Raw genomic sequence first — 24,355 nt, forward strand, 5'->3', positions numbered from 1 at the left:
GCGCGTGTGAGTGTGTGAGATGGTTACCAGGACATCATTTTTAGTATAGACAGCAATTCACGAGTCTTCAGATTTATTTGCATTTTTCACTTTTCTTTAATAGAAGAAATCACGTCGTGTGAGCTTGAGGGCCGGAGAAATAAAAAGTTAGTGATTTAGCAGAAATTTGCTCCCCTTCCTGCAGGAAAACTCACAATTAAAAAGGCATCATCGACCAGCAGATTCAGGTAAGAAAATTCAGTGTATTAGTGGATACATGGATGCAGGTAAGCATTAAAAACAAACATGCATATTTATTTCCTGAGTTTAGACTGAGCCTTTTTAGTCCACGGCTTATTAACATTGTCTGTGCCTGGAAATGAAGGAGAATTAAAGGATACACTCCATTACTGGTGTGTGTGTGTGTGTGTGTGTGTGTGTGTGTGTGTGTGTGTGTGTGTGCACGTGTGTGTGTGTGTGGGGGAATATTTTGTCATTTTGTTATTGTTTTAAAAAGAAAAAAAGCAATGCCATATGTTAAAAATGCCTCACTAACTCATCTAAAGATAGAAAATAAATCAGCAAACCATGACGAGACAACTACAGCAGAATCTGTGCAATAAAAATAAGCAATGGTTAAAATATCAACATCAGGAAATCAACCTGTGAGTTCTTAGCTCAACTTGCATTAACAGCATGCATTTTTGTCTAAAAAAAGAACACTAAAAATAAAATCAACAAAAGCATATTTAACTGTGAGAAACAGATGTATCATGTTATAACAGCTGATGAATACGGTTGTATTAAAAGGACCAAAAGTGATGGCGTAGTGATTAGAGTTACAGCAGAGGGAGCATTCCTCCTGTCCTCTCGTCTTTTTCCTCTCCGTCTTTCCTTCCTTCCTTCCTCTCTCAGTATTCGCTCTGGACCTGCCAGCAGCATCTCTCCTTCTCACTTCCACATCTTTGCGTCCAACTCTGGCCAGAAGAAGATGAAGAACCATCAACGAGGCAGCGGCTGGGGCGCTGCATGTGGACGCTACCGGAGCACAACTCACCCATGTTGCAGTCTTTGGCCGCTCCTCTCTCCTTCAGCAGGTTGTTTTTGTATCCTGAGGAGCACAAATAAATAATCACACACAATCTAATGTAATTAAATAGACTTCACAGATTAAAAAATGATACACCAAATGCTGGTAAATTACATTAGATGTCATAATTCACCTGTAAAGGGGGGAGAAAAAAACAATAACTCCCAAAAATTGATTGGATTTGGTGGGAAACAGACTTGGTCTGGTTGTGGTGGAGTTTCTAACATTATGCGACAAACATCCAGCTGAAAGTAACTTTTGATATTATCACATTTTTAGTTTTGCAGAAGGTTTGAGGGGGATCCGCACCTGAATTCAGCGGTTCCTGGTTACAGGTCTTCAGCTCTATGCAGTCTAAACACGTTTCACCTTCACCCACCCCGACGGCTCCTCTGCACAGAAATACTGTGAGCTCACACAATCTTTATTAAAATATTCAGATTGATCGTGCAGCCATGCCTTACCGCTCATATCTGCGCAGCTCATACTCCGTTCCTAAAAAAGGCAGACTGTCAAACGCACTGCACTTGGCTTAAAATAATACATTAAAAAAAAACTTCTGAAAGCAGCGAAGCACCAAAGTCAAAAGCAAAATGTATTTTTACACACCTCTTTTTTTGTGACGTCTGATCAGGAGAATCAGGGCAACGACAACCAATGCCAGCAGTAAGAACATTGCCAGGAAGTAGCCCAAATGTTGCACAAAGTATCCGCGGTGATCAGGGAGGATGACATTGACCACACGTGGGTTCTCCTGGTCTTTGGTACCTACAGAGGCAGAACGTAATGAACCTTAACCTCTCAATTAAAGGGCAGTTTGTTTCATTTGCATTTGCTCTTAACAGGCAGAGAGAGAAAGAAGCAGGAGTTAGAAATGTCAAAATACCCTCCCGTGGTAATGACTTCCAGACCTGATGTCATGCAGCTGTTATGGTTTTTCTCCACAGAAAAACACAGGCTGACCATAAAAGATGGGGGTGGGGGGGGCAAAGACAGGGACAGATTCTGTTTGTCTGGGTGTCTGGAGAAGTTTTCCGTTTTCACAGCGAGCAGCTGCATGCATGGAAAATAAATCAGCGACATCTTCATCGCAGCTCATGAGTGAACGCTGCAGGCTACATCTGTCATCTCCCAGTCACCCAGACTGGTCTGCAGACTCTCTCAGTGGCGGCTTGATGATCATTCTTCTACATGACAGCACAGGAGCTGGTGGGTGCGTAAAAAACGACCTCTTTAAGCGGATCGCAGAAAAGGACCAGGAGAGAGACGTTAGCTTTGCTCTGGACTCACTTTAAAGCACTGCAGAGGGAATGATGAGGAAAACATAACCAGGCACCGTTTCTTCCCACGCGCTCTCAGATCCAGCCCATCATCATCATCAAAACAAAGAGAAAATCATTCAAGGTCATTTGCTCCGGAGCAGCACTGTGGGGCTGCAGCCACATCCTCGCAGAAAGCCCCGATTTTCTGACAGAGGTTGTGTTGGTGGCTGTTTCGTGGTGGCTAAACAGAGGACAAACCGCGATTTCAGCGGCCGCGGGCTATGAAAAATCCGCAAGTCACGATCCAAATACATCGTCTACCGATTCAAGGACGGAAATTTCCCGTTCAGACTGCAGAATTTGCAGTTCTGTGTCCGCTCTCGCCGGTCGCAGACGCATCGGCGTCTGAGACGGCACCTTCAGGGGAGCCGGAAATAAAACCTTAAAGGTGGCGAAGTCTGAGAACTCAGGCAGGATCCATCCATCATCCATCCATCTATTATCATCCCTCCATCTATTATCATCCATCCATCTATTACAATCCATCCATCCATCCATCACCCCCCATCCATCCATCACATCCAGCTATTTATCATCCATCCATCTATTAGCAATCATCCATCCATCCATCCACCCACCATCCATCCCTCCATCCATCCATCTAGCCATCCATCCACTATTATCAATCCAATCCATCCATCCATCCACCCATCCATCCATCCATCCACCTATTATCAATCCATCCATCCACCTATGATCATCCATCCATCCACCTATTATCAATCCATCCACCTATATCAATCCATCCATCCACCGATTATCAATCCATCCATCCACCTATTATCATCCCTCCATCCACCTATTATCAAGCCATCCATCCACCTATTATCATCCATCCATCCACCTATTATCAATCCATCCATCCATCTATTATCAATCCATCATCCATCCACCTATTATCAATCCACTAATCGCCATCCATCCATCCACCTTTCTCAATCCATCATCCATCATTATCAATCCATCATCCATCCACCTATTATCAATCCATCCATCCACCTATTATCAATCCATCCACCGATTATCAATCCATCCATCCACCTATTATCAATCCATCCACCGATTATCAATCCATCCATCCACCTATTATCAATCCATCCATCCATCCATCCATCCATCCATCCCCCATCCATCCATCCATCCACATGTGCTGCTTTACAGCGTGCTTGAAGCTCATAAAGAAAGGGATCTATATTGCAACTCATACCTTCATCTCTCCTCTTTACTTTGCTGTTTTATGTCACAGCTGGGCCAGATGTTGAACAGATGTATCAGACTTCCTTGTTTCGGCTGGTAAACATGCTTCTACCAGAGTCTGATGCACATCAGCAGGAAAGAAAAACAGTGCAGACTGAGAGGAAAGCAGAATAAACAGAATAGGAGATACGGTCAAGACGAGTGGTGAGGACTGTTGGAAAATTAGGTCAGAGGGAGGAAAAAGCACAAGATATGACCATCCACTCCCTAAATTGCTGCCTAACTCCTCTGCTCAGTGCAATTAAAATTACAAGCAGCTGTAAATGAATAAAAAAGGCAACGGAACATGGCTCCATTCCCCCTCCAGACATTTAAAGTTTTCGGTAGACAGCTCCACAAGCCTGAGCAGCAAATTATTTTCTTTGGAAAATAAACTTTTTCAGGCTATTGAATCCATTAGAGGGCTTTTTTCTTTCTTTCTTTCTTCCTTTGCTAGCTTCTACATTCCTCCTACCTCCTCCCCCTCTTCAGCTCAAACACAAAAACAGAGGTCTGAGGAGAGAATTGGCAGGCAGAGGAACTGATTTAACTGACCAAATATGCCCTTAAATATCACCAAATTACCCCGCACCGCCACAGCCTTCTTCAGCCTGTACTGTGTAGATGATTTTATAAAGGTTCTCCCTGGAACCAGCAGCAAACACTGTCATCCAGAACCCTCGCAGGCTTTATTTCTTTTCAACTTAAGGGGGTGCAGCAGCTCTTAAATATTCACTTCAAATTCCTCTAGAACCCTCGGAAATCTTCAACCACAAGCCTTTAATGTTTCAGGAAGGATCTGGAATCTGGAAACACGTGTTCTTTTGCATTTAAAGAGCATCTTATACCCTAAAACATGTTCCATCACTTCATAGGTTTTAGCTGGAATATAATGCAATAATATGCCAGGTTTGCCTTAAACCTGTTTATTTCTGAAGAAGAAGAATTTAACTGAATGCAGATCAGAGATATTGTGTTCGAGTTAAGAAAAAAAGAGGAGGATAATAAAGAGGTACTTAGCTGTGTAATTTACTGTCACTCAAACACATTAACTAAGAAATATGGGATAAGCATTCGCACATGTGGGATTTCTCCATGAAATCCTGAGGAACTTACTCAGCTCTGGTTCGTTGTTCTGTAAAATCCTGGGCGCTGTGGTCGGGCTGGAGGGCAGTGCAGGCCCCACGGTGAGTCTGAAGATGCGCCGCTCTTGCAGGCCACAGTAGTGATGATGCAGGTTGCAGGAGTACAGGCCTTTATCCTGCGGCTCCAAGTTGGAGATGGACAGCGAGAAATCCCCTAAAGTGAAAGCGTCCTCAGCCACGCTCATCTTCTGTCCAAAGAGCGGTCCGTAATCTCGGCGTTCTCCGGAGGCATAGAGGTCCACCAGACGGTCAGCCTTGTCGGGACGCACACCAGGGGCCTGGAAGTCCCAGTGGGCCACCTGCTGCTGGTCCTCCAGAAGGCCCTCTCTCCACAGGGGGCGCCGGTTCACACAAGGCAACGCAACAGAGCTGCCGAGCAGAACCACAAACACGGTCCTTTCTCCATCCCAGTAACGTCTCTCTTTCCGAGCTGAAAGTGTGAAAAGCATTCGTATTAATTCTGGATTAAAGCATCCTGGTCTCGATGTTTATGACCCACTTCTATCCTCCTCAGATTTTCCAGCTGGTTATTTTAACTGAACTGCAGGCTGCCACATGCCAAAGGTCAGCTCCAAAAACAGGTCGACACAGCTGCTTTTTGCCCCACCCAAAAGTGTTTGGGTCAGGTGATCAGGTTGGTTCTACTTAGCTCCTCACCTGACTTGGTGACATTGAGCTTGATTTGAATGGACTGGTGAATCTGGCAGTAGTGATGGTGCAGGTTACACGTATACACTCCTTTGTCAGAGGCACCCACATCTGGAAAAACAGACAACTGTTAGCCAAAACTCTAAATAATGGCATTACGGTCACGCCGATCCTGGAAAAGAGGAGAAAGTCTCACTGTTGATCACGAGCGAGAAGTTGCCATCATTGAAGGCGGACTGAGGAATTGAGATCCGTCCCCTGTTGAAGCTGTTGTAGACCCTCTGACGGGCTCCAGGAGACATGTCCAGGATTCGCTCTGAGGAAAAGTCTGGAGCGCTGCGGACCAAGTCCCAGTGCACCACTCTCTGACGGTCCTTCAGTCTGTCACGGGTCCACACCATACGAGGGCTGTGGCAGGGCAGGACGGCTGTAGAACCCGCAGGTAGCGTGATGTTCTTGGCCTCCACCACCGCGCTGAGACCGCTGCTGCTGCCCTGAGCCCATGCTAACTCAAAGAAATGAGGCAGTCAGTGCACCATTCCACACATGCACCAGCTTCATTACTGTTGTGCCCGGAGGCAAAATAAGACCTTACCTGCTGGTAGGAAAAGCACGGCAAGAACTGAAAAACAAAACGAAAGAATTGTTGAACAGGGAAGCACTTGAGCTGCGCTAGCTGCCGGTTTGCAATCAACACTTCCAACATATCCAGACTCTTGAAACCACTTGAGCGTTTGGGTTTTACCGTCCAGGATCAGCGGAAGCATATTCACACAAAATGCACCAGATGTCAAAGTCCTCTGCTCTATTTGTTTGTGTTTTTCTGTGAGAAAAGCAGGGAAATTTCCTGCAGGGCCATTTGCTAATTCTTACACATTTTTCCCACAGAGCCGTTTTATCGAGTGTTTACTGGAAGGCCAGCGGACGCGCGTGCAGCCAAAGAATACAGAGGCTCTATTCATGCTGGCTGCTGATGGCTCGTTACTGGGCCGTGATCCTGAAGATCCTGGCTCGGTTGGCTCACACTGCCTGGAGTCAAATCAAACACCTGTCAAAGTACTGCAAAATTATCATGTAAGGAAATTATGAGTATATTATGAGTGTTTTCAATGCACTATTTGTAATAAATAACACCCTGTATTACAACAGTTTTGCTCAAATGAATAGTGTTTATCGTACTGTAAACATATACTTCTAGACATCTTTGTCTTTAATAAAACTAAATGTCACCTTCTGGACTTTGAAGTCAACTTTTGCTTGTAATGTTTGTGTGGATCCAGCCTGGTGCTCAAGTGGCTTTAGTGGTACATGGACACCTTTGAAACCTGTGTTTTAACATGTTGCTGACTCAGCCGCTCTCATCACCGCGGGCAGGTTGAGGCCCTGACTGTAAAGTCTCCCTCCCCTCAAAGTCTAAGGTCGGGCCTGAGGAGCAGGCACATGCTGATTATACGAGAAAATATGGCAAAACGGAGCCAGGAAGAGCCTTAAAATGAGCCCGCTTGAGCAAAATGACTCGATTTTGACAGATTCATCAGTGTGATGAGAATAAAATCACTGAAGCACCATTTTCTCAGATAAATTTAATGAAATATAACATCCACTGATTCAGTCATTTCCCTCCTATTACAGCTGCACAGAATCGGACTGAAGAAAAGATCCATTTCCAGATGTTTTCCTCACATATTTGTACCATATCCACATCGCATGCACTGGTGCCACAAGCGTGCACCCGTATCGTGCTGAGATACACACACACACACACACACACACACACACACACACACACACACACACACACACACACACCACACACACACACACCACACACACACACACACACACACACACACACACACACACACACAGGCACTGCAGGAAAGACATCATGCTGGAAAACTTCGGTGGGTTTTCTATGGAGGGGTATAAACTTTCTTTTAGAAGGTAAAACAAACTGCCGTCTCCTCTGTAATTTTCTCCTCTCGTCCCCAGACACACAAAGCCGTGACTCATGGGTCTGGTTTAACGCCGTAAAGCCTTAACAATGTGCAGTTAGGATACTCGCCATAATAACGGGCATTTGGCAATTACCAATGACCTGCAAAATCACTGCTGACACGGGTGGCCCTGGGGGGGTCGCGTGGAGAATCACTTAGCCCGCCGTCCCCAAAAGCAGAATGAAAAAGGTGTTTTGTATTGGAGTCAAACGTGAAAAATGCTTCTACTCAGCGTATTTTGTGTGATTCATGTGCGTTGAGGATGTGGGAGGTTTACTCACAGCGCCGTCACAGGATGAGAAGAAATAGAACAAACGTGTGCAGCTGCGTCTGATGACTATTTTGATTGGACTGCCAGAAGATAAATATACAAGTTTGCTGTGAGATTTGATGTTTTTGCTTAAAACAGCAATGGTAACCATGTTTTAATGTCTCCCATGCCTCCTTTGATTGTCAATTAAGACAGAGATAATCATAAACATGTCTTGGATGGTGTCAAAGCCCCTCCTGAAGGCCTGGTAGGAGCCCACTTATGGCTAAACACTCATTACTGACACATGTAATGACTGGAGGCTGGATTGTGCTGACTCTTGTACCCAGACCGCAGTTAACTAGAAACACATTGGGCTCAAACCATAAAGACAATCCCACAGGAGCACAATGTCGAGGCAGTCAGTCATGCCGCTATTTTTTTTTCTTCTTCCTACTTTTAATGAAAGTGAATGATGCTCTATGCAGGATTTAAAAATTCGGAATATTTTAAGTTGGAGAAATTCTACTTTATGAGGCTTAGATAGAGCAGATAGAGATGTCGTAGCAAAAAAGAAAAAAAAAGAAAAAAAAAAAGCAGCGAATCCAAAACGTGGAGAAAGTCTTACTAATAAATTATGCAAGATGAGTTATGAGTTATAATGAATTACGCAGTCATGGGAAGGCAGAAGCTGGACCACATTGAGTGTAAGTGAGAGAAAATAGGTCCAGGTCCACAAACATTACACGTCATAATGTAGTCCGTATCAATACAAGTGCAAAAATGGCACATTTAGGAAGGTGTTCTCCCTTTCTCATCGGTTTAAAAATACCCTTTTAGCACATTTATGAATGTCACTATAAGTACGTGTCGATGACGACCTATAGAAATACGGGTACAAGTTAAACTGAAAGTAAAGACAATAGGGTAGCATTCGCTGCTGACTGGGTCTCCAAGTTTGATTACATTAAACAAAATGTTCTCAACTTATTTTTCTTGATGAAAACAGAACTTACTCTGAAAGAAAGACATGGCGAAAAGAATCGGTGCCGGCAGGATCGTGGTCCGGCTGAGGTGGAATGCGCATCAGTTGGTAAAACAAAAGAATGCTTCAAGTTCAGCGAGGAGCCGCCGCAGCAGCAGCAGCAGCAGCGCAGCTGGATTTTGTTGTGTTCCTGCAGGCTGGAGTCTCCAGACTCCACCTCCTCCAGCCAATGAAACCCAACACGGCTGCAGGCTCGACGGAAACAAGCAGTGGGTTGATAAATGCCTCAAGGAGTGAAAAAATACTGAGCGAAAATCTTTCGATCGGGACGTGCAGCGAACGAAATAGGAGGATTTTATATTATGAAATGATGTCGTGAGATATAGGTGATCATACCGATACGTAATGACGATAGATTTGAAAATCTGTTTTCATTATTTATGCTTCTGAGTATAAAAGGCAGAATAACCGTACTGCAGCAATGCTTATCGTACTTGTGCTGTAATCTAGATGGATAAATTATGACCCAAGGTCAAACCGGTTCCGGTGAAAAACAGATTAAAGGTGGATGGATGGACAAATAGACAATTAAATATAAAACAGAAATGATATGGGTCTGAAAGAGTCCCATTTGTCACAGACGTATTTGTATACTCGCACAACATTTCCAGTATTGTTAAAGCTTATCAAATAAAACTACCATTACCTAAACGCTGATCTGAATAAGTGGATGATGTTCCTTTGCACAATGCTGCCATCTAGAGTAGAAACGGGGAAATACAACCAGTCTGATACAAGGTTGTCTCAACGGGGGCTCTTTATTAGATTGTAAATTTAACAAAACTAACAGAAGGGCTGCTCCCATCACAGCAACATGCTTCAGTTAAACAGAGTAAAGACTGTGCAGAGTCATAATGTAACTTGTGTTTCTTCAGTTCCGTTTTCTACTATGTTGCTTAATGAAGACCTTGGGCATAGTCCACCCTTCTGAAGCAGTCTTCAGTCCTGATCGCCTCAGAATCCTCTTTAAATCCTTTTCAAATTTTTTCTGCATGGGAACAGGCAGGAATTTTGTTATTTGGTCATTTCGGGAAAATATTAAATTTTGACACAATCCAAACATCTGGTACGTGTGCATAATAAATATAATAAATAAATGTAATAAATATCCGTGTAATGTATCATGAAAAAAAATTAGTATTATAGAGTTAAAATTCCCATTTGTATCTTTATGATTACAAAATAATTACTGAACCATACGTGTTTTGACACAAGAAGATACACACCTGCTTTTTTCTCCCCCTGCCTTCCAGCACTCTTCTCCGTAAGAACTTAGTCCGTTTAAGCAGCTTCTTGTATTTGTGCCGGTTCATCTTTCTCCGTCTAATCTCCAAAACATTCTTACATTTAATGGGTGTTGTTGAACCCTCCCCATCCTCCAGAACAGGGACAGACATGGGTGGCAACACTTTCTCTTCCAGCCGCCCGACGTCTTCCTGTGGCTGAGTGGACTCCAGCAGGGGAGGGAGGGAATAGCGCAGGGAGAGCCAGCTCTCCAAAGGACTTACTGACAGTTTACGTGGCACGAGTGCATCCTCTAGTTCTGGCTCTAGTTGGACCCATCGGGGAGAAGATGTGTTGTCTGCAGCAGTTGAGTAGCTTTGTATTTTTTGTATCTGTGATGTGCAGTAAGCAGGAAAACCTGGCCGTCCATTCAAAAACTCACCACAGGTTTGAAGGGCACCTTCACATTTATGGGAAAATAAAATGTTTTGGGTTAATGGATGTTTCCAGAGAAACATAGATAAGTACAGACATGTAACCATACTTACAGGATGCGTTACGTAATAGACCGAGGCGAGGGACAATCTTCCAAGTAAACATTATTGTTGATCATCCGAGTAAAATCATAAGGAATGAGTTGACTGGTCACTTGACAACACAACAATATGAGGCATTAGTTTGTGCTTAAATGTTAAAAGTATTTTAATCCAGTGTGACACAGATTGATCATCAACGTCAAAGAAGCCAATAAACGGAATCTCATTAAAGTACACGAAACAGTATTAACGGAGCAGACTTTAGTAAAAGAAATGCGAAAACAATTACAATAACCAAAATGTGAAGACTATCAAATCTTTCGATCAGATATCGTCGACCAAGCAATTATATAGTGATGCTTATGCTAACACATATGGAGCGATACAACTACATATTTGATGTCTATCACGGGAAAAGTACCCCTAATAGAATCTATACAGCCATACGTTAACCGACAACATGGTGAAAATACATTTGTACATATTTGTTTCCCACAAAGTTGACCAAATACCTTTATTAGCCTTGACCGGCAGTTTTGACTTCAATGTGACTCTGAAGCAGCACTTCCGGGGCGTGTAGCGTCATTTATTTAAGCCATTTCCTGTTTCTTCAAAAAGGAAGGTTCCGCAACCTGCGGATAGGATGGTAGGTAAACGGTTTATTACCAATAAACAAATATATAAATAAAATTGAGTATTGAGTAAAGTTTAAACATCTGATGGCAACGAAACCAACGCACCTTCTCCTTGATATTCTTACTATTTGCCTAAAATTTGTTTAAAAAAGTATGCTTGTAAAGAGCCACATTTTTCAATACAGTACATGCAACTTAATGCAAACTTCATTTTAAATGAATAGGTTATGCTATTTATGCGTGTGACGCTTTTATAGCCAGCCAGTCCAATTGTTTCATGTTCCAGTTGTGATCAGCAACATCTGATCATTTTTCTTTTTCTCCCCCGTCTTTTAGCTCTCAACAAGACATCATCAGTCTGCCAGCATTAAATAACCTGATGTGTCATATAGAGTCAAGACTTTTATTTTTAAAAAATGCTAAAGGCAATTTCAATTCATGTTTATTTAAAGATTTAACTTTTTTAAAAAAAAATAAAGAGTGTTTCTGTGCAATGTTATATGAAGCAAAAAGGGCCCATAAAGTTATCAGCATATTTATTTACAATAAAAACATAAGAGCAACATCAAAACATTCAATGTAAATCCTGCTGGCTCTTTTCTATCTGTAGATCCACCATCATTATGTGATGATAAGGCAACTGAAATGATTAGCAGGATGTACTGTGAGATTTCCCTTTAACAGAGAACAATGTATAGCATTGAAAAAATGTTCTCCTATAAAACTTTCTCAAAATATGGTACAAGAAAAAAACATACTTGGCAGTAATTTCAAGGTGATAGTCGATCCCATTGTAAAACAAATGTCTATACAGTAATCACTATGTACTCCATATGTTACAAAATCAGTAGTTACATTTGAACTTATTCTCTCACATTTAAAGCAAATAAATTTATATCGCTTTGTTTAGAATTGCATTGCAAATTTACCGAACTAAAGAGAACTGAGCATTGAAAAAAAGCAAAAGCATGATTAACTTCAAACCAACACAATGCCTTCATCACAGTAAAAGAAAGAGTACACATAAAATGCCACTTCAGTGTGAACCAATTAAATAAATAAAAACATATATTAACCCATAATATGAGATACAGAGAAAGCAGTTAAACCAATGATTCATAATCCATTGCAAACGCATCATAACTCAGTTGTGTTACAATTTCTAAGAGACCAGCATTTAAATCTTTTAAATGTATGCGTTCGACAAGGATGCTGGACCAAACTGCAGCCCCACGTTTGTCTTCAAAACATCTCAAAGCAGGATAAATATCTCAAGTTTGCACTTTTGAGATTTAAGGCCATTTCATCAGATCTACAATATTCTCATCAGTGTGAAATATTTAGGTTAAGTTTTGATTCTACCCACAAATCAATACAATTATTGATTAGAACACAAGGGCATTGCAGCTGATGTTCAGCCTTTTTTGATATATTTGATGTATTTGATATTATTCAAAGCAAGAGATTATTGTGGAAGCATAAACTGTGATTGGGTGAACTCATCAGGGTTATTGTGTCACATCTCTTCTTCAATGTGGAACCAACAGCAGAGCTTCAACAACAAAAACTGAATCAAACTTGTACACACACACACATATATATTGTTGTTTTGTTTTTTTTCCTCCCACAAATAAAACTCTAACATATGAATGTTACATGTGAATGTGCACTTTTGAAACAAGTGGTGTGGTAAAACCTCACACCAACACTCACAGCTACGTGACAGAGGTGTGAACAAGCAGAGAGGGGAAAAGAGTGGAGCCAAACAACACTGTGCAAAAGCAGGAGCCTCTACGTGCGTCATCATCTTCACAGCATCTTCCTGCACTTTGGCCTTTGCTTGAGCAGCAGACCGACCACACCACATGGACTCTCCGTCTTCCTCTTTGTCCACCTCATCTTCGTCTCTCTCAAGGCTGGTCATGACCAGCACCAGCGCTTGCCTCGTGTCCCGGAGGGACGGTGACTTGTGGGAATGCTTTGGAGATAAAAAATAAATGTTGACATGGATTCCACTCTGAAAATTCTTGATGATATGAAAGAACATTTGTGAGCACCGCTCTCAAAAGTCTGAGTAGGAGAAAAGCAAACACAGTGACAAAACATTATATATATATTTTGGAAATCTTTGTGCAAACAATCAAACCTGAAGATGGAGTTTCAGGATGCAACTAGGTCGGAGGAGTTAACAGTTCTGTAAAGAGAGAATTATGAGCAACAATTAAAGGTGGATCAGCAAAAACAAACATTTTGTGGTTGATTTTAGAAACTCACAGATGAGGACTGATGGTCCTGTGGCCGCTCCAGCTTGATACGAATGTCCGTCCCCTTCCCACGTTCAAGTTTACCAACACCTGAAGAAAAATGATGTCATTCAGGCATACCTATATACAGACGGTGGATGCTTGTGGATGCTCTGTGGTAAAAAGGGTGTTTCCACATGCCAGGAGAGTTACCTCGACTGGTGGTACTGGCGCTGCTGTTGCTGTCCTCCAGCCACGTGCTGTAGGTGAAGGAGTCTCGCTTGTGCGGCGTGCCGGCAGACGACAGGCTCTCCTGGAGAGTGCACAGAGGTGTGTCACATCACGTGATTCATGCGCATGGCTGGTGCACGGTGAATGTGCTCACCATGCCCGTGTCATAGTCCTCTGTGGTCTCTGTCTCGTTCTCCTCCACCACACTGGCTAAGCTGCTGTCATTGGAGGAGGAGCGGGAGAGGTCTTGACCCTCGGGGATGGATGGGGCCCTGCAGCCGAGATAAGAACTAGACCCTGGGTTAACCGCTCCAGCACAAGCACACCTGTGATCAACCTTTGCACTTGGTGAGGATCGTTTGGTGTTTAAACAAAGGATCCATGTGGGTTTTGAGCAATAATCTGATTAGTGTACACACCTGTTCTTGGTGGTAATCAGAACCTCTGGAGAACTTTGATTAGATGAGTTCTCAGATTTGGGGTCTTGGGAGACGTGGCCACTGTCAGGGGTCTTCTGGGTATTTGAGGAATTCTCTCTACTGAAGAAAAAAGGGTGAAAAATTATTTTAGATTTCAGCTTTAAACTAGAACGTGTTCAATAATGGTAACGAATGAATGAATGAGTCTTTTAATAAATGTAACTATTTGGCAATGAATACATCCAGACATCAAACCTATCATCCAAATGACATTTCTGCTCAGATTTAATGCAAAGGGTTTTTTATTGTTTATTTACCTCCTCTCCTGGACTTCTTGAATGTTTTCTATTCCAATGGCACTGCTTCTCCTCGAGCTAAAAGGACCAGACTTTTTCCTGGTCGGGCTCTTCCCTGGAATTATCAAAGACTGGCAGAAAAAAGAAGGTCGCTATCAAAATTACTGATCTTTCAGGCACCTTTAAATTATTCTTATCATGCTCATCTCCAAGGAAAGAGAGCTGAGATAAGAAGAAAATATTATTTGACTTAAGGATTCGTGAAGTGCAGAATTAATCAGTTATTTTGAAACACATTGTTCTGAAGTTTAAATGCAAACAGCAACATTGAGCCCCTGCAAGTTTTTTTTTAAAGAGATAAATGTGTATTCATGTCGTTAATGCCGATTTTTCATTAAATCTTGAAATTAAAGATGGATTTAAAGGCTTCAGGGCCTTCCACTTAAATGAGCTTTATTTAAGTTTGCTCATTCAATCTCTTCTTAAAGCTCTAAAAAAAGAACTTCAAAAGGACTTTAGAATATAGTTTTAAAGACCAGGGCAGAAAGTTTTCTTTATATTATAGTTTCACTCTATTCTATGGAACTTTATTATTTGCATGTGAGTAAGTTGATTGAATGGATATTTCTTTTTGCGAAATGACTGTAATTTGCTACCATTTGTTCACTGAATAAAGTGCAAATATCACAGACGCATCACAGAATACAGAGTCTGTTGGATATCTTCAAACAGAGATAGGTGAGCGGGCAGGATGCAGTCAAATAATGAAGGCAAAAAGAAGCAAAAAAAAATTTAGACATGAACCTCTTCTACTGTTCCTATCCCTATGGCACTGCCTCGTCGTCCATATTTACTGGGACTTTTGCCTGGGACAAGCAATGACTGAGCCACACAGAAAGAGAGGAGATACAGAGACAGAAAGAGAGAGATGACGATGAAAAGAGAGGAGAGACAGATAAAGGAGGGGTGAGAGGAAAAACATGAGATATATACAAATATATATGAGTAATCAATACAGTAAGACATGTTGCTCAAACAAAATAAGACATGCGTCAGCTGGAGACTACAAGGAGGGACATTTTGGCTCCATGGGTGCAAAACAGGCAGCTGATGAGAGAAGAGAGATGAGGCAGTTATGTGAATCATACGCCCGTGAGCAAGAAGAAGAGACGGAAACAGCGGAGGAGGACAAACAAACATTTTACATCAGGGTTATGGACAGAAGCAAGCGTTCATTAGACAGCAGCGTTGGTTATTTAAATGTCAAGGTCGTTTTTTAAACAGTGTCACAATCCCACCCTGAAAATGAGCAAACATTTTAACTACTACCCCAGGGGGGGGAAAATTCAAGCGAGGACCTTGCATCTACAAATGGCTTCACAAACACAGCCATGTTTGTGAAGAAGCTGTGATCCTTCAACCAAACACGTTTGTGTGTTGTGTAGATTGACTCAGGATAACAGGAGGTAATCAGTTACAATGTTACACCAGCCCAGTCATAAAACCTGGCTACTGCTCCCATTTTAACCAAGAATTTGTGGATAAAATCTGTTGGCAATGGGTGGTTTTAGAGCCTGTGCTCCACTTCCTTACACAATATTTGGAGATACAAGGTTTTGACTTGATAGCAGGGTGTGTTATTATCAGGCATGCACACACAAACAAGCCACAACCTGCATTGAATAAAATTCAAGTGAGAACTCCTGAACAGTGGAGATGTATGAAGATACCAAAAAAGAAAACAGGAAGGATTAGAAACAGTTTAATTCCTGAGGAAAAAAATGTGTCCTTGCATCATTCAAGGCTACGTGTGACTGGTCCCGTTAGGTGGTGGTGAGACAGTGTGAAACTGAGCGCCAAGTTTAAGAACCAAGCATAAATCCTGCACCCAAGAGGCCTTCTTTGTGAGATGTTAGTGCAGCAGGCAAGTGAGGAGGCAAGAAACCGCAGAACTGCTGAGGGAGGCACGGAAAGTCCAGGTGGAGTAGTGCCGTACTTACTATCCCTGGGAATTTATGACCCTCGGCAGGTTCATGGCTAAAGCTGCTGAGGTTACTGGAGACTGAGTGTGTCTTCTTGAGAGCAGAGCCCATGGCATCCATTGAGTGGCTCCTGCTGCGGATCACCCGCTACAGAGAGAGATGAAGGGGAGGAGGAGATATATTCAGATGGCGCTGACCGATGTGACCCCTCAGCATCGCTGTTACAAGCCAACAGTAGCCTTGGGGCTGAACACTGACCGGTGCAGGCAGAGAGCTCTGTCCTGATTCTAATCCCGACAGACAAAAAGAAGCGACAGAGAACATCGCTAAGCTTTAGTGGCCGGAGGGCGCTTTGGATGAGTCACTATATGTGGAGAGGAGGTGAGAGAAAAGAGTAGAAGGGCCAAGTGGCTCACGGATGTCTGACCGCACTAAGTTTAAACACAGCCAGGAGACGTGTAAAGCCCGGGTCACCTCATTTGCATGCACACAACAGAGCGAGGAGGTAAAGGAAAAATCTCTCCAGTGCTGTTAATACTTCCATGTAAAGGGGAGAGAATTTGAAGAACGAGCACTGGTGCACACTGGAGCGATACAGACAGCCGTCAGAAAGCAAGAGGAAGGAAGATTTGGAGGTCAGCAGTGGTGGTTTCCAGCAGGACTGAGCAGCAGAGCCCCTCTTCCTCCTCAGACTGAGAAAGGCTGACTCACAGGTTAGTCAGAAGAAAAGGTCTTCAGACAGATGTTAGAGGGGCTAGTAGAGCGGTGGTTAGTTCCAGGGCTGCACTGCTGCTGCAGCGTGATGAGAACAGCAGCACCGAGGGACGGTTTGTGGAGTGTGTTTTAGAGACGTGTTAGTTCTGTTATAACAGCTTTGCCTTTACAGGATCGAGGCGATTGTAAAAATATTGGATTAAAAATAACTATAATCATTAATGTTACAAATATTATTTACACAATGGATATTTAACTAAACACTGGCTCATAACATTTTACATTTTTGGCTCTTAAAAAATATTGATAATTAACTACCAATAAATTTTATAGTCATCTTCAATTTGAGTTTCTTTTATCTAAGGAATATATGTTATTATCCAGCCTGGTTTGATCCAAACATTTAGAAGGGTAATCTTTAGTCCCCCACCAAACAGTTAATAAGACTTAATCTTAAAATATTGATTGACAATATTATGTTTTTTCACCAGCCTTTTGATGCAATGACAGCATTAATGCTTCTTTTGGCTGTATAAAGCCCTGACCTCTACCATGACCTCTGTAGTTACCTTAAAGGACTCAAAGAAGCCCCCTCCTCCTCCACTCCCATTTTCCATTTTGTCATCTTCGCCTCCAACACCCATCATGGCCTGGCTGTTCAGGTGGAGCTCCTCATAAAGGGTCTCTAACAAGGCAGACCGCGTTCTCTCCTGTTACATCCAAGGAGAGCAAACTGTAAAAATGTGAACAAGACGTTAAAATGGCCAGATTTGAAAAACTCACCTCTAATTTAGCAAATTTCTCAGATCTGTAACAAGCATATTCTGCATTGATGAGCTTAGTAAAAAGGAATTCATGGAATTCAGGTCCCTGGAAGGAGAGTGCAGAAAAAGGAGCAGAAATCAAAGAGAGGCGGAACATCAGCAGACAACGCAGCAAGTTTCACTCTTTTTACTTTTGTAAAGACGGCAGGATTTGGGAGAGCCGGGCCAAAGAAGGGGACGTCATCCCGGGCTGTCACCGACACCTAAAAATGAAACGGTAATGGGTTTACATGCATGTTGCACATGCACCAAGTCGAGCAGTAAAGGAACAGCGGTTACCCTGTAGAGAACATCTTTCGAGCACTGGTTGACAACTTGCACCACGATGTAGGCGTGGAGAAAGTTGGAGGCAATCATGTCTGGTACAAAGGGCGTGTTTTCATCTTGGAACACGATGGCAACGATGTCGTTCCCTATGTGTCTCTTCCTCTGCAACTGAAACACGCAGAAATTAGTTAATTCAGGTGGTTGAATCCAAGCCAAAATGCCTCCCTTGAGACAGTCATTTGTTATCTGCAGTTCTCAGACGTAATACAGTATTTGAGTTTGAGACAAAAATGGGGAGGATTAGTGAGGCACAAATTGTCACAGTTGCCTTCATTAAACCAATAAAATTCAAAGAACGTTGTAAGTTTTTTGAACATTAGCAAGAAGGAATTTGCCATTTGTCCAGTGAATGATGGTAATAATTGACTATAAAAAGAGAAATGGGAGTTATAGCAACTCTAAATGTAATAATAGTATAGTCCTGCTTTGGGTAGAATGTTGATTTCAGAAGCTGTGAACCTTTTTCACAAGAAATTTTCTTGTTTTTGCTTGTTGATTCGAACAGCAGCGTGGAATCGTGTATTTGCGCCATCAGGGGGCGCTGTTTCAAGTAACAGCAGTTTTCAAACGGACTGAGACACAGACGGAGCCAGTTTAACACCTACTGATGCTGAGAAGGCTGAACATATAGATGTTACCTCATCGATGTTTGGGCCACAAAAAAAGGATAAACAACATATGGTGTGTGAGCTCTGATTCATTTTTAGTTGGTGTATGTATCTGAGACATGGAGGACTGAGAAGGAACGCAGCAAAAATGGGGGAAAAAAAACAAAGGCTGGAGTGATTTTTTGTTTACCAGCAATATAGGGTTATTATGCAGATGTCTAAATGCTGCTTGGAAGGTTCATGCAAATACATGATACTAAATTACCCAGGGGAAACATGTCTGACTGCACACGGTGAATCACAAAAGGTGTATTGCATTTCAGTACCTGCTGGGTGTCCCCTTCTGTGTAAGGCAGCTTTGTGGACACGTGGAACATGACCTCTTTGTTGCGAAAGTTACAGTAGACAGATTCAGTACCGGTCTGCCCGTGAGTCACGTCTAACCCACCGCGGAAACTGCAAGTACATAGAGATCACCTCTAAAAGGATATTCTTTATCATGCAGTCTCACAGGCATAAAGCCTGTAGATAACCTGAGACAGTCTCATTTATTAACCAAACGGGAGGGAGACAGGCACAGCTGCGGATGCTGATTCCTCACCCTTTAAAGTTGTGCAGCTCAATTTTCTCCCCAAGGAACTCCAGGAATTCTACAAAGGCTGGACTCTCATCGTTGTTTCCAAATAATTCCTCCTCCGAAGTCTGTGGACATGCAAGGAGATTTGGGTAGCAGTGAGTGGACAGTTTGGGTTGTTTTGAAAATGTCCCACACGCAGCTTTAAGGTCACTCTCTCAGTGGTGCACGTGAACTAGGATGAGTTTGTGTTGTTGTTCCATTATAAGCATATTTGCGTTTGAGACCGCCGATCGGTGACACAAGTACAGTGTCTATAAAAGGAGGTGTCACGTGGGATTCACTGAAGCTTTTGCCATAATGATCAGCTGTGGCCGACAGTTAATTATGTGGTGCCAGTAAGAGGAGGGCTGATGTGAACATAAAAAGCACCGCTTCAAAACAAGACAGTGCACGAGGAGCGGCACATTCACTGGCAGCCTTAATAAAACACGTCACATTTTATGCAGCATGGGAATGGATGCAAAAACCTTGTGGTCCACAATGAGGAAGAGGCCTCTCACTGTCTCCTTGAGATGGCCCTTCATTTACAACGTATTTAATAATTTATTTTAACCGCAGCTTTAAGGGAGTGTGATCTCCAGACAGCAAGTGCTGCATTTAAAGGCAAAATGTCGGCAGAAAAAACCGTTCAAGGGCTCTTTAGTTTCCGCCTTTGTGCCCAACAGAGCTGTGATTGCCTTAGTAAAGGAGAGCGAGTGTCGGAGGCGGCCCCCGGTGATGGTGCTGGCAGAACGAGCTGAGGAAATCACAAACCACAAGGTTTCGATTTTCTTTTCACTCAGAGGCCGATTTCAGCAGCCAAGAAGGGAATACAGAAGGTGTTTGGATTCTTTGTTGCTCACCTGTCCAAACTTTTGATAAATGACCCCAAACTTGAAATTGTTGCTTATGACGTGTTCATCGAAGGTAACAATAAGTCTCGAAGCCTGTAAATAAGCAAAAACAAAGGTTTTATTTGTGATTGTTTGAGTTAATATTGGGTCGAAGTGAGTCAAGCTGTATGTTCTCTTGATTCTACGGGTTTTCTTTTTAAATCCAGGTCCAGAAGAAAAACTAAGTCATTTACATACAAACCAAACAGCATCTTACTTTTGGGTAAAGGACAGGGAAGAAGCGGTCCACGTTCACATCTTCACAGACAAGCTTGGAAGAAAAAATAAACAAGGAAACATCAGACCATGTTTGATGTGGTAAATCGGCTACAGATTGAGTTGATCTCTTCTTACTTTCGCCATTTGCACCACGTTGGGAAACTCTGTCAGACAGGAAATCGGGATCACATCGTGGTAGGTTTTCAGCTTGTTCCTGGTGGAGTTAGAACACACATCAAAACCTTTTAATGTCGGGCAACAGAAACGATCAGCTGGGAAGGAATGATCCGACGTAGCTCATCGTCAAAACTTCCCCACCCTGGTCTGGCTTGTCCCTGGCTCCCTCCATCCCCACCCACGCACTGCCCTAAATACTCCATCTGTTACTCTGCAGCGGGAACGATGGTGCTGTTAACACTCTGCAGCTTTACGGCTCCTATGATAACGCCCGTTCCGGGAGGGTGCATTTACTCACTTAAGACTCAGCATTTTAGGAATAAAAAAAAAAGAACAAATACGTAGATTAATGGTGCAATTTCTGCTATTTTCCGAATGATCCATTGAGGATTCGGAATGGGGGTAAGGACAAAGGTTGTTTTTTAAAACAGGTTTTCTAAATTAAAATAAATTACACTGCAGCAGCAATACAAATGAGCTTTACCTGAGCATTAATCGGAGATGTTCCTGGTCGCCGATCACGTCGTATTTCAAAGAGAACACCAGGTGTCCAAGGACGCTGTCCACGGAATAATAATTAAAGTGTTCCTGAGGGCAGAGACACAGCCATTAGTATTTGTCAGCAACACAGGGCAGAGGTCTCAGAACCTTTCCCTCCTACGTTGTTTCTCTTCTACTGCAGGAAAAGATGATTTCATATTATGCATGTGTGAGAACAGGTGGCAAAGCCCAACGCAGCAGCAATGGCTGCAATATGGACGAGATGCAGAACAGGGAGGCGAGGAGGACGTCTTTTATTTGACTGTAATGTTTATGGCTTATTCATATCATTACGCTGACATCTATGAAAACAGACTGCGCAGTAAAACTGATGTCAGTGAGGGAAAAAAACCAAGTTCTGGCCATTTGAAGTCATTGATAAAAGCATAAATAGGATTTGCTGAAGTGCTTCTGGGTGCGGCCTTGCTTTATCGAGTACTCGGGTCGCTGGTTGGATTTGCTCCAGGGTTTCATGCGCACACAGAAAATCATGGATAAGGATTTTCCCGATTTTCTGAAACGTCAGTGAGAGTTTGAGAAACGTGCTTCTGAAACTAGAGCTGATAAAAACTGGGCGAAGGTACCCATGAATGAGCAAGTGGGAGTAAGTGCATGCAGAAGCCCCAGATAACGAAACCCTTTAGTTCTGTAGCATTTTTTATGCATTATATAGGATATAGTGTGCATGATCTCCTGCCCTGCGCTGCACGAAGGGGCTAACCTTGCCTAAGAAGTGTTTCCGGTAGATTGTAGCCGAGGCGTTGCACTCCAGCTTGGTGCGTGTGGTCGGTGACAGCGGCTGCAGCTGTTGGCTGTCTGCTGTGTCGCTGAGCTCATGGTTCATCCCTTCGATCCAGTAACCCCCAAACTGTGGCAGGAGGATGAGAGGAAAGGGGCTTTTTCTGCCCAACACCTATCCCCAAAAGGAAAAGAGCAGGAGAAAAAAGATCAATGTGCAAATAATTCCAAGACATAAATGAAATGAAACATTATCGTCCTACCTCATGGACACTCGGGTATGGAATATAGTCCTCCTCAGTCTGGGAAAATAGAAAAAGCAGGTTTGCTTCTTCATAAACAAAAAGGACAAAAATAACCACAGTGTCCATTTTTACAGTCCCAAGTGACGCCTTTTCAGATGAATTGCATAACGGTTATGCAACAAAGATCCCCCGACAGCTCCAGTGAATCACTGAATTGATTAATAAAAGTGTTACGCTGCTGTTATAACATGGCAATCCTGTCAGACCCTTCTGTTTCTTTTCACAAAGAAAACACCCTCCCACAGTGTAAACTTAACGGTGCGATCTGAGAGCAGGACTTTGAATTTTGCTGCGCTAATGTGCAGCAAAGTAATCAGGCAAGCGAGATATGGCGGGGACCATGACCGCCCCAACTTGACGAGGCTCGTACCTTGAGTGGAGGAGGGAAGGTGACCCTCTGCTCATCCATCCTGTTGCCCTAAAAGAGAGGGTGTGATAAGAAATGAGAGAAACTATGCACAGATGCAAATTACTACACAGAACCGGGTCACATTCATGTATGACCACAGCGAATCAAAGGGAGAGAAAGATGACATCATTGCATAACAACAACAACAATGTGTTTTCTCAGGAGATATGCAGCAGGCAACATAACCAGAGAGGAGGGAAGATGCAGAAAGAGATAAAACACATTCAAAGAGAGGCCGCGCTGAAAGGTAGTTAACAGAGGCCAGAGAGAAGACGTTCGGGAGCCACTGCAAAGGCTGAGCGCACAGAAAGGAGACGTTAATGACACTCTGGGGATCTCAGAGATGCTCAGCTAACTGACACTGTAACACCCACTGGACCGTTGGGCCTCACGTGTGTGCATCTGTGACGCAGAGAAAGAGACGAAGTAACACTGAGGTCGAGTGTTTTTTTAATTATTATTCACACTTGTGCTATGTACTCTACCACTGATGAACTAATTACTACAGACACAAAAGACAGTGGTGTTTGGGAACGCATGACTGAGGTAAACATCCTTGTAGGAGCCGCAGCAAACAGGAGATAGTGGTTGAAGGGACACGCTGAAACAACAGTTTGACCGTTCTATCTTAGACTGGAATCTGCCCTCTGCGGCCTCCAGAGACAACAGTCGGTGGGTACAGAGTGTACCGAAACTGCAGCCAATGCTGCAGAGTTAGGAGGAGACACGCAGGTTAGTTTTGCGGCGAGTAAAAGCTCAAAAAGGCGATATCGGGCACGGAGATCGATGAGCCATCTTACCTGCATCTTTTCAATCATTTCAAATAAAGCTGAGGTCTGCAGAGAGGAGAGCGAGATGAAATGTTTGAGTTGCTTTTCGCTGGGTGCTCAGGTTAATTTATTTCTGCAGCAGTGAGGGTGATTATTAGAGTGAGACCGGCTCGTTGTGGGGAGCCGTGCAGCCAGGAAGAACATAAAAAAGCACATTTTATGTGTTGCCAGCCGTGTGCTTCGCTGCCTTTATGTCCAAATTGTGTCTGCTCATGACAGACTCAGTTAGTCTAAAAATGATCATGACTCTGGTTTTATTTAGAAAATGTTGATTAGACAAATATAACCTCATTTCAATAGTTTAAGTTTTGCCACACTAAAAACTCCCAAACCAAAACCTGTCCTGACTGTTGTCTGATTTTGAAGTGAAAATTTAGTAAATCCTGAAGGTAAGATTAATTAAAAGTGCTCTAGTCTCTTCAGGAACCCCAAAAAGGCCTCCTGATAAATTTCTGCATTAATTGTGTTGCAAATATTTAACATTGTCATTGTTTTATGATGCTAGGCCCTTCAGTTTATTACCCTCTGTCTGATTAAGGCTTGCGAATGCTTGCTTATTCCTATTTATTCCAAATATATCGTAGCTGTGAGGGTGTTCTTTAAATATTTGACATCGCAAACCTGCATCCATCAGATGAAACCGACAACTCTTACTCCTGCAGAAAATGCCGGAGTCGCCGAGTCAAGGCTGAGAGGTTAGGCCAGTCAAGCCTGACATATAGTCAAAGACATTGTGTACACAGCAATCTTGTCTTAGCGTTCAGCCTGAGCTTGAGTAAAGTCCTCCACCTTGTGCAAACAACAGTCTACCACAAACCCTGAAAGCAAATAATGCTGTTTCAGCAGCATTAACCAAAGATTAAAACAAAAGGAACTG

The 24,355-nt window shown here is 42.8% G+C and overlaps 3 protein-coding genes and 2 long non-coding RNA genes across 22 annotated transcripts in view; 2 read left to right on the plus strand and 3 right to left on the minus strand.

The window, feature by feature from the left end:
* Positions 1-72: 72 nt before the first annotated feature.
* Positions 73-8,895, minus strand: mxra8b (matrix-remodelling associated 8b). The gene is made up of 10 exons (XM_057040318.1): positions 8,684-8,895; positions 6,016-6,042; positions 5,617-5,925; positions 5,430-5,531; positions 4,744-5,202; positions 1,679-1,837; positions 1,534-1,564; positions 1,379-1,461; positions 1,037-1,090; positions 73-956 (listed from the first exon to the last, which is right to left on the minus strand). The coding sequence occupies exons 1-10, from the start codon at positions 8,697-8,699 to the stop codon at positions 931-933; spliced, it is 1,266 nt and encodes a 421-aa protein (XP_056896298.1). The 5' UTR covers positions 8,700-8,895; the 3' UTR covers positions 73-930.
* LOC130529767 (uncharacterized) lies at positions 1,836-6,658 on the plus strand. The gene is made up of 2 exons (XR_008951645.1): positions 1,836-2,282; positions 6,309-6,658. It is a non-coding gene; the product is annotated as an uncharacterized LOC130529767 (long non-coding RNA).
* A 556-nt stretch (positions 8,896-9,451) lies between the features above and the next one.
* aurkaip1 (aurora kinase A interacting protein 1) lies at positions 9,452-11,090 on the minus strand. Its single transcript, XM_057040320.1, has 4 exons — positions 10,985-11,090; positions 10,485-10,584; positions 9,939-10,396; positions 9,452-9,700 (listed from the first exon to the last, which is right to left on the minus strand). The coding sequence occupies exons 2-4, from the start codon at positions 10,534-10,536 to the stop codon at positions 9,584-9,586; spliced, it is 627 nt and encodes a 208-aa protein (XP_056896300.1). The 5' UTR covers positions 10,537-10,584; positions 10,985-11,090; the 3' UTR covers positions 9,452-9,583.
* Positions 10,988-11,788, plus strand: LOC130529768 (uncharacterized). Its single transcript, XR_008951646.1, has 2 exons — positions 10,988-11,118; positions 11,444-11,788. It is a non-coding gene; the product is annotated as an uncharacterized LOC130529768 (long non-coding RNA).
* The window catches only part of rap1gapa (RAP1 GTPase activating protein a), a 37,167-nt gene continuing 24,438 nt past the window's right edge, over positions 11,627-24,355 (minus strand). For 7 of the 18 annotated variants that reach the window (XM_057040294.1, XM_057040300.1, XM_057040296.1 and 4 more), the window contains 23 exons: positions 23,449-23,484; positions 22,610-22,657; positions 22,198-22,236; positions 21,918-22,109; positions 21,141-21,244; positions 20,615-20,693; positions 20,478-20,531; positions 20,231-20,314; positions 19,353-19,453; positions 19,078-19,207; positions 18,096-18,251; positions 17,948-18,019; positions 17,776-17,862; positions 17,562-17,702; positions 16,297-16,425; positions 15,101-15,178; positions 14,318-14,427; positions 14,001-14,120; positions 13,736-13,871; positions 13,564-13,663; positions 13,382-13,461; positions 13,254-13,301; positions 11,627-13,085 (listed from right to left, as the gene is read on the minus strand). In XM_057040294.1, the coding sequence (XP_056896274.1) occupies positions 13,293-13,301; positions 13,382-13,461; positions 13,564-13,663; positions 13,736-13,871; positions 14,001-14,120; positions 14,318-14,427; positions 15,101-15,178; positions 16,297-16,425; positions 17,562-17,702; positions 17,776-17,862; positions 17,948-18,019; positions 18,096-18,251; positions 19,078-19,207; positions 19,353-19,453; positions 20,231-20,314; positions 20,478-20,531; positions 20,615-20,693; positions 21,141-21,244; positions 21,918-22,109; positions 22,198-22,236; positions 22,610-22,657; positions 23,449-23,484 (2,085 nt within the window). In that variant the 3' untranslated portion in view covers positions 11,627-13,085; positions 13,254-13,292. The remainder of the gene's footprint in view (positions 13,086-13,253; positions 13,302-13,381; positions 13,462-13,563; positions 13,664-13,735; positions 13,872-14,000; positions 14,121-14,317; positions 14,428-15,100; positions 15,179-16,296; positions 16,426-17,561; positions 17,703-17,775; positions 17,863-17,947; positions 18,020-18,095; positions 18,252-19,077; positions 19,208-19,352; positions 19,454-20,230; positions 20,315-20,477; positions 20,532-20,614; positions 20,694-21,140; positions 21,245-21,917; positions 22,110-22,197; positions 22,237-22,609; positions 22,658-23,448; positions 23,485-24,355) is intronic. The other 11 variants (XM_057040304.1, XM_057040295.1, XM_057040305.1 and 8 more) reach the window with 6 other exon arrangements.

This window comes from Takifugu flavidus, chromosome 8 (genome assembly GCF_003711565.1).
Source record: "Takifugu flavidus isolate HTHZ2018 chromosome 8, ASM371156v2, whole genome shotgun sequence".
NCBI lineage: Eukaryota > Metazoa > Chordata > Actinopteri > Tetraodontiformes > Tetraodontidae > Takifugu > Takifugu flavidus.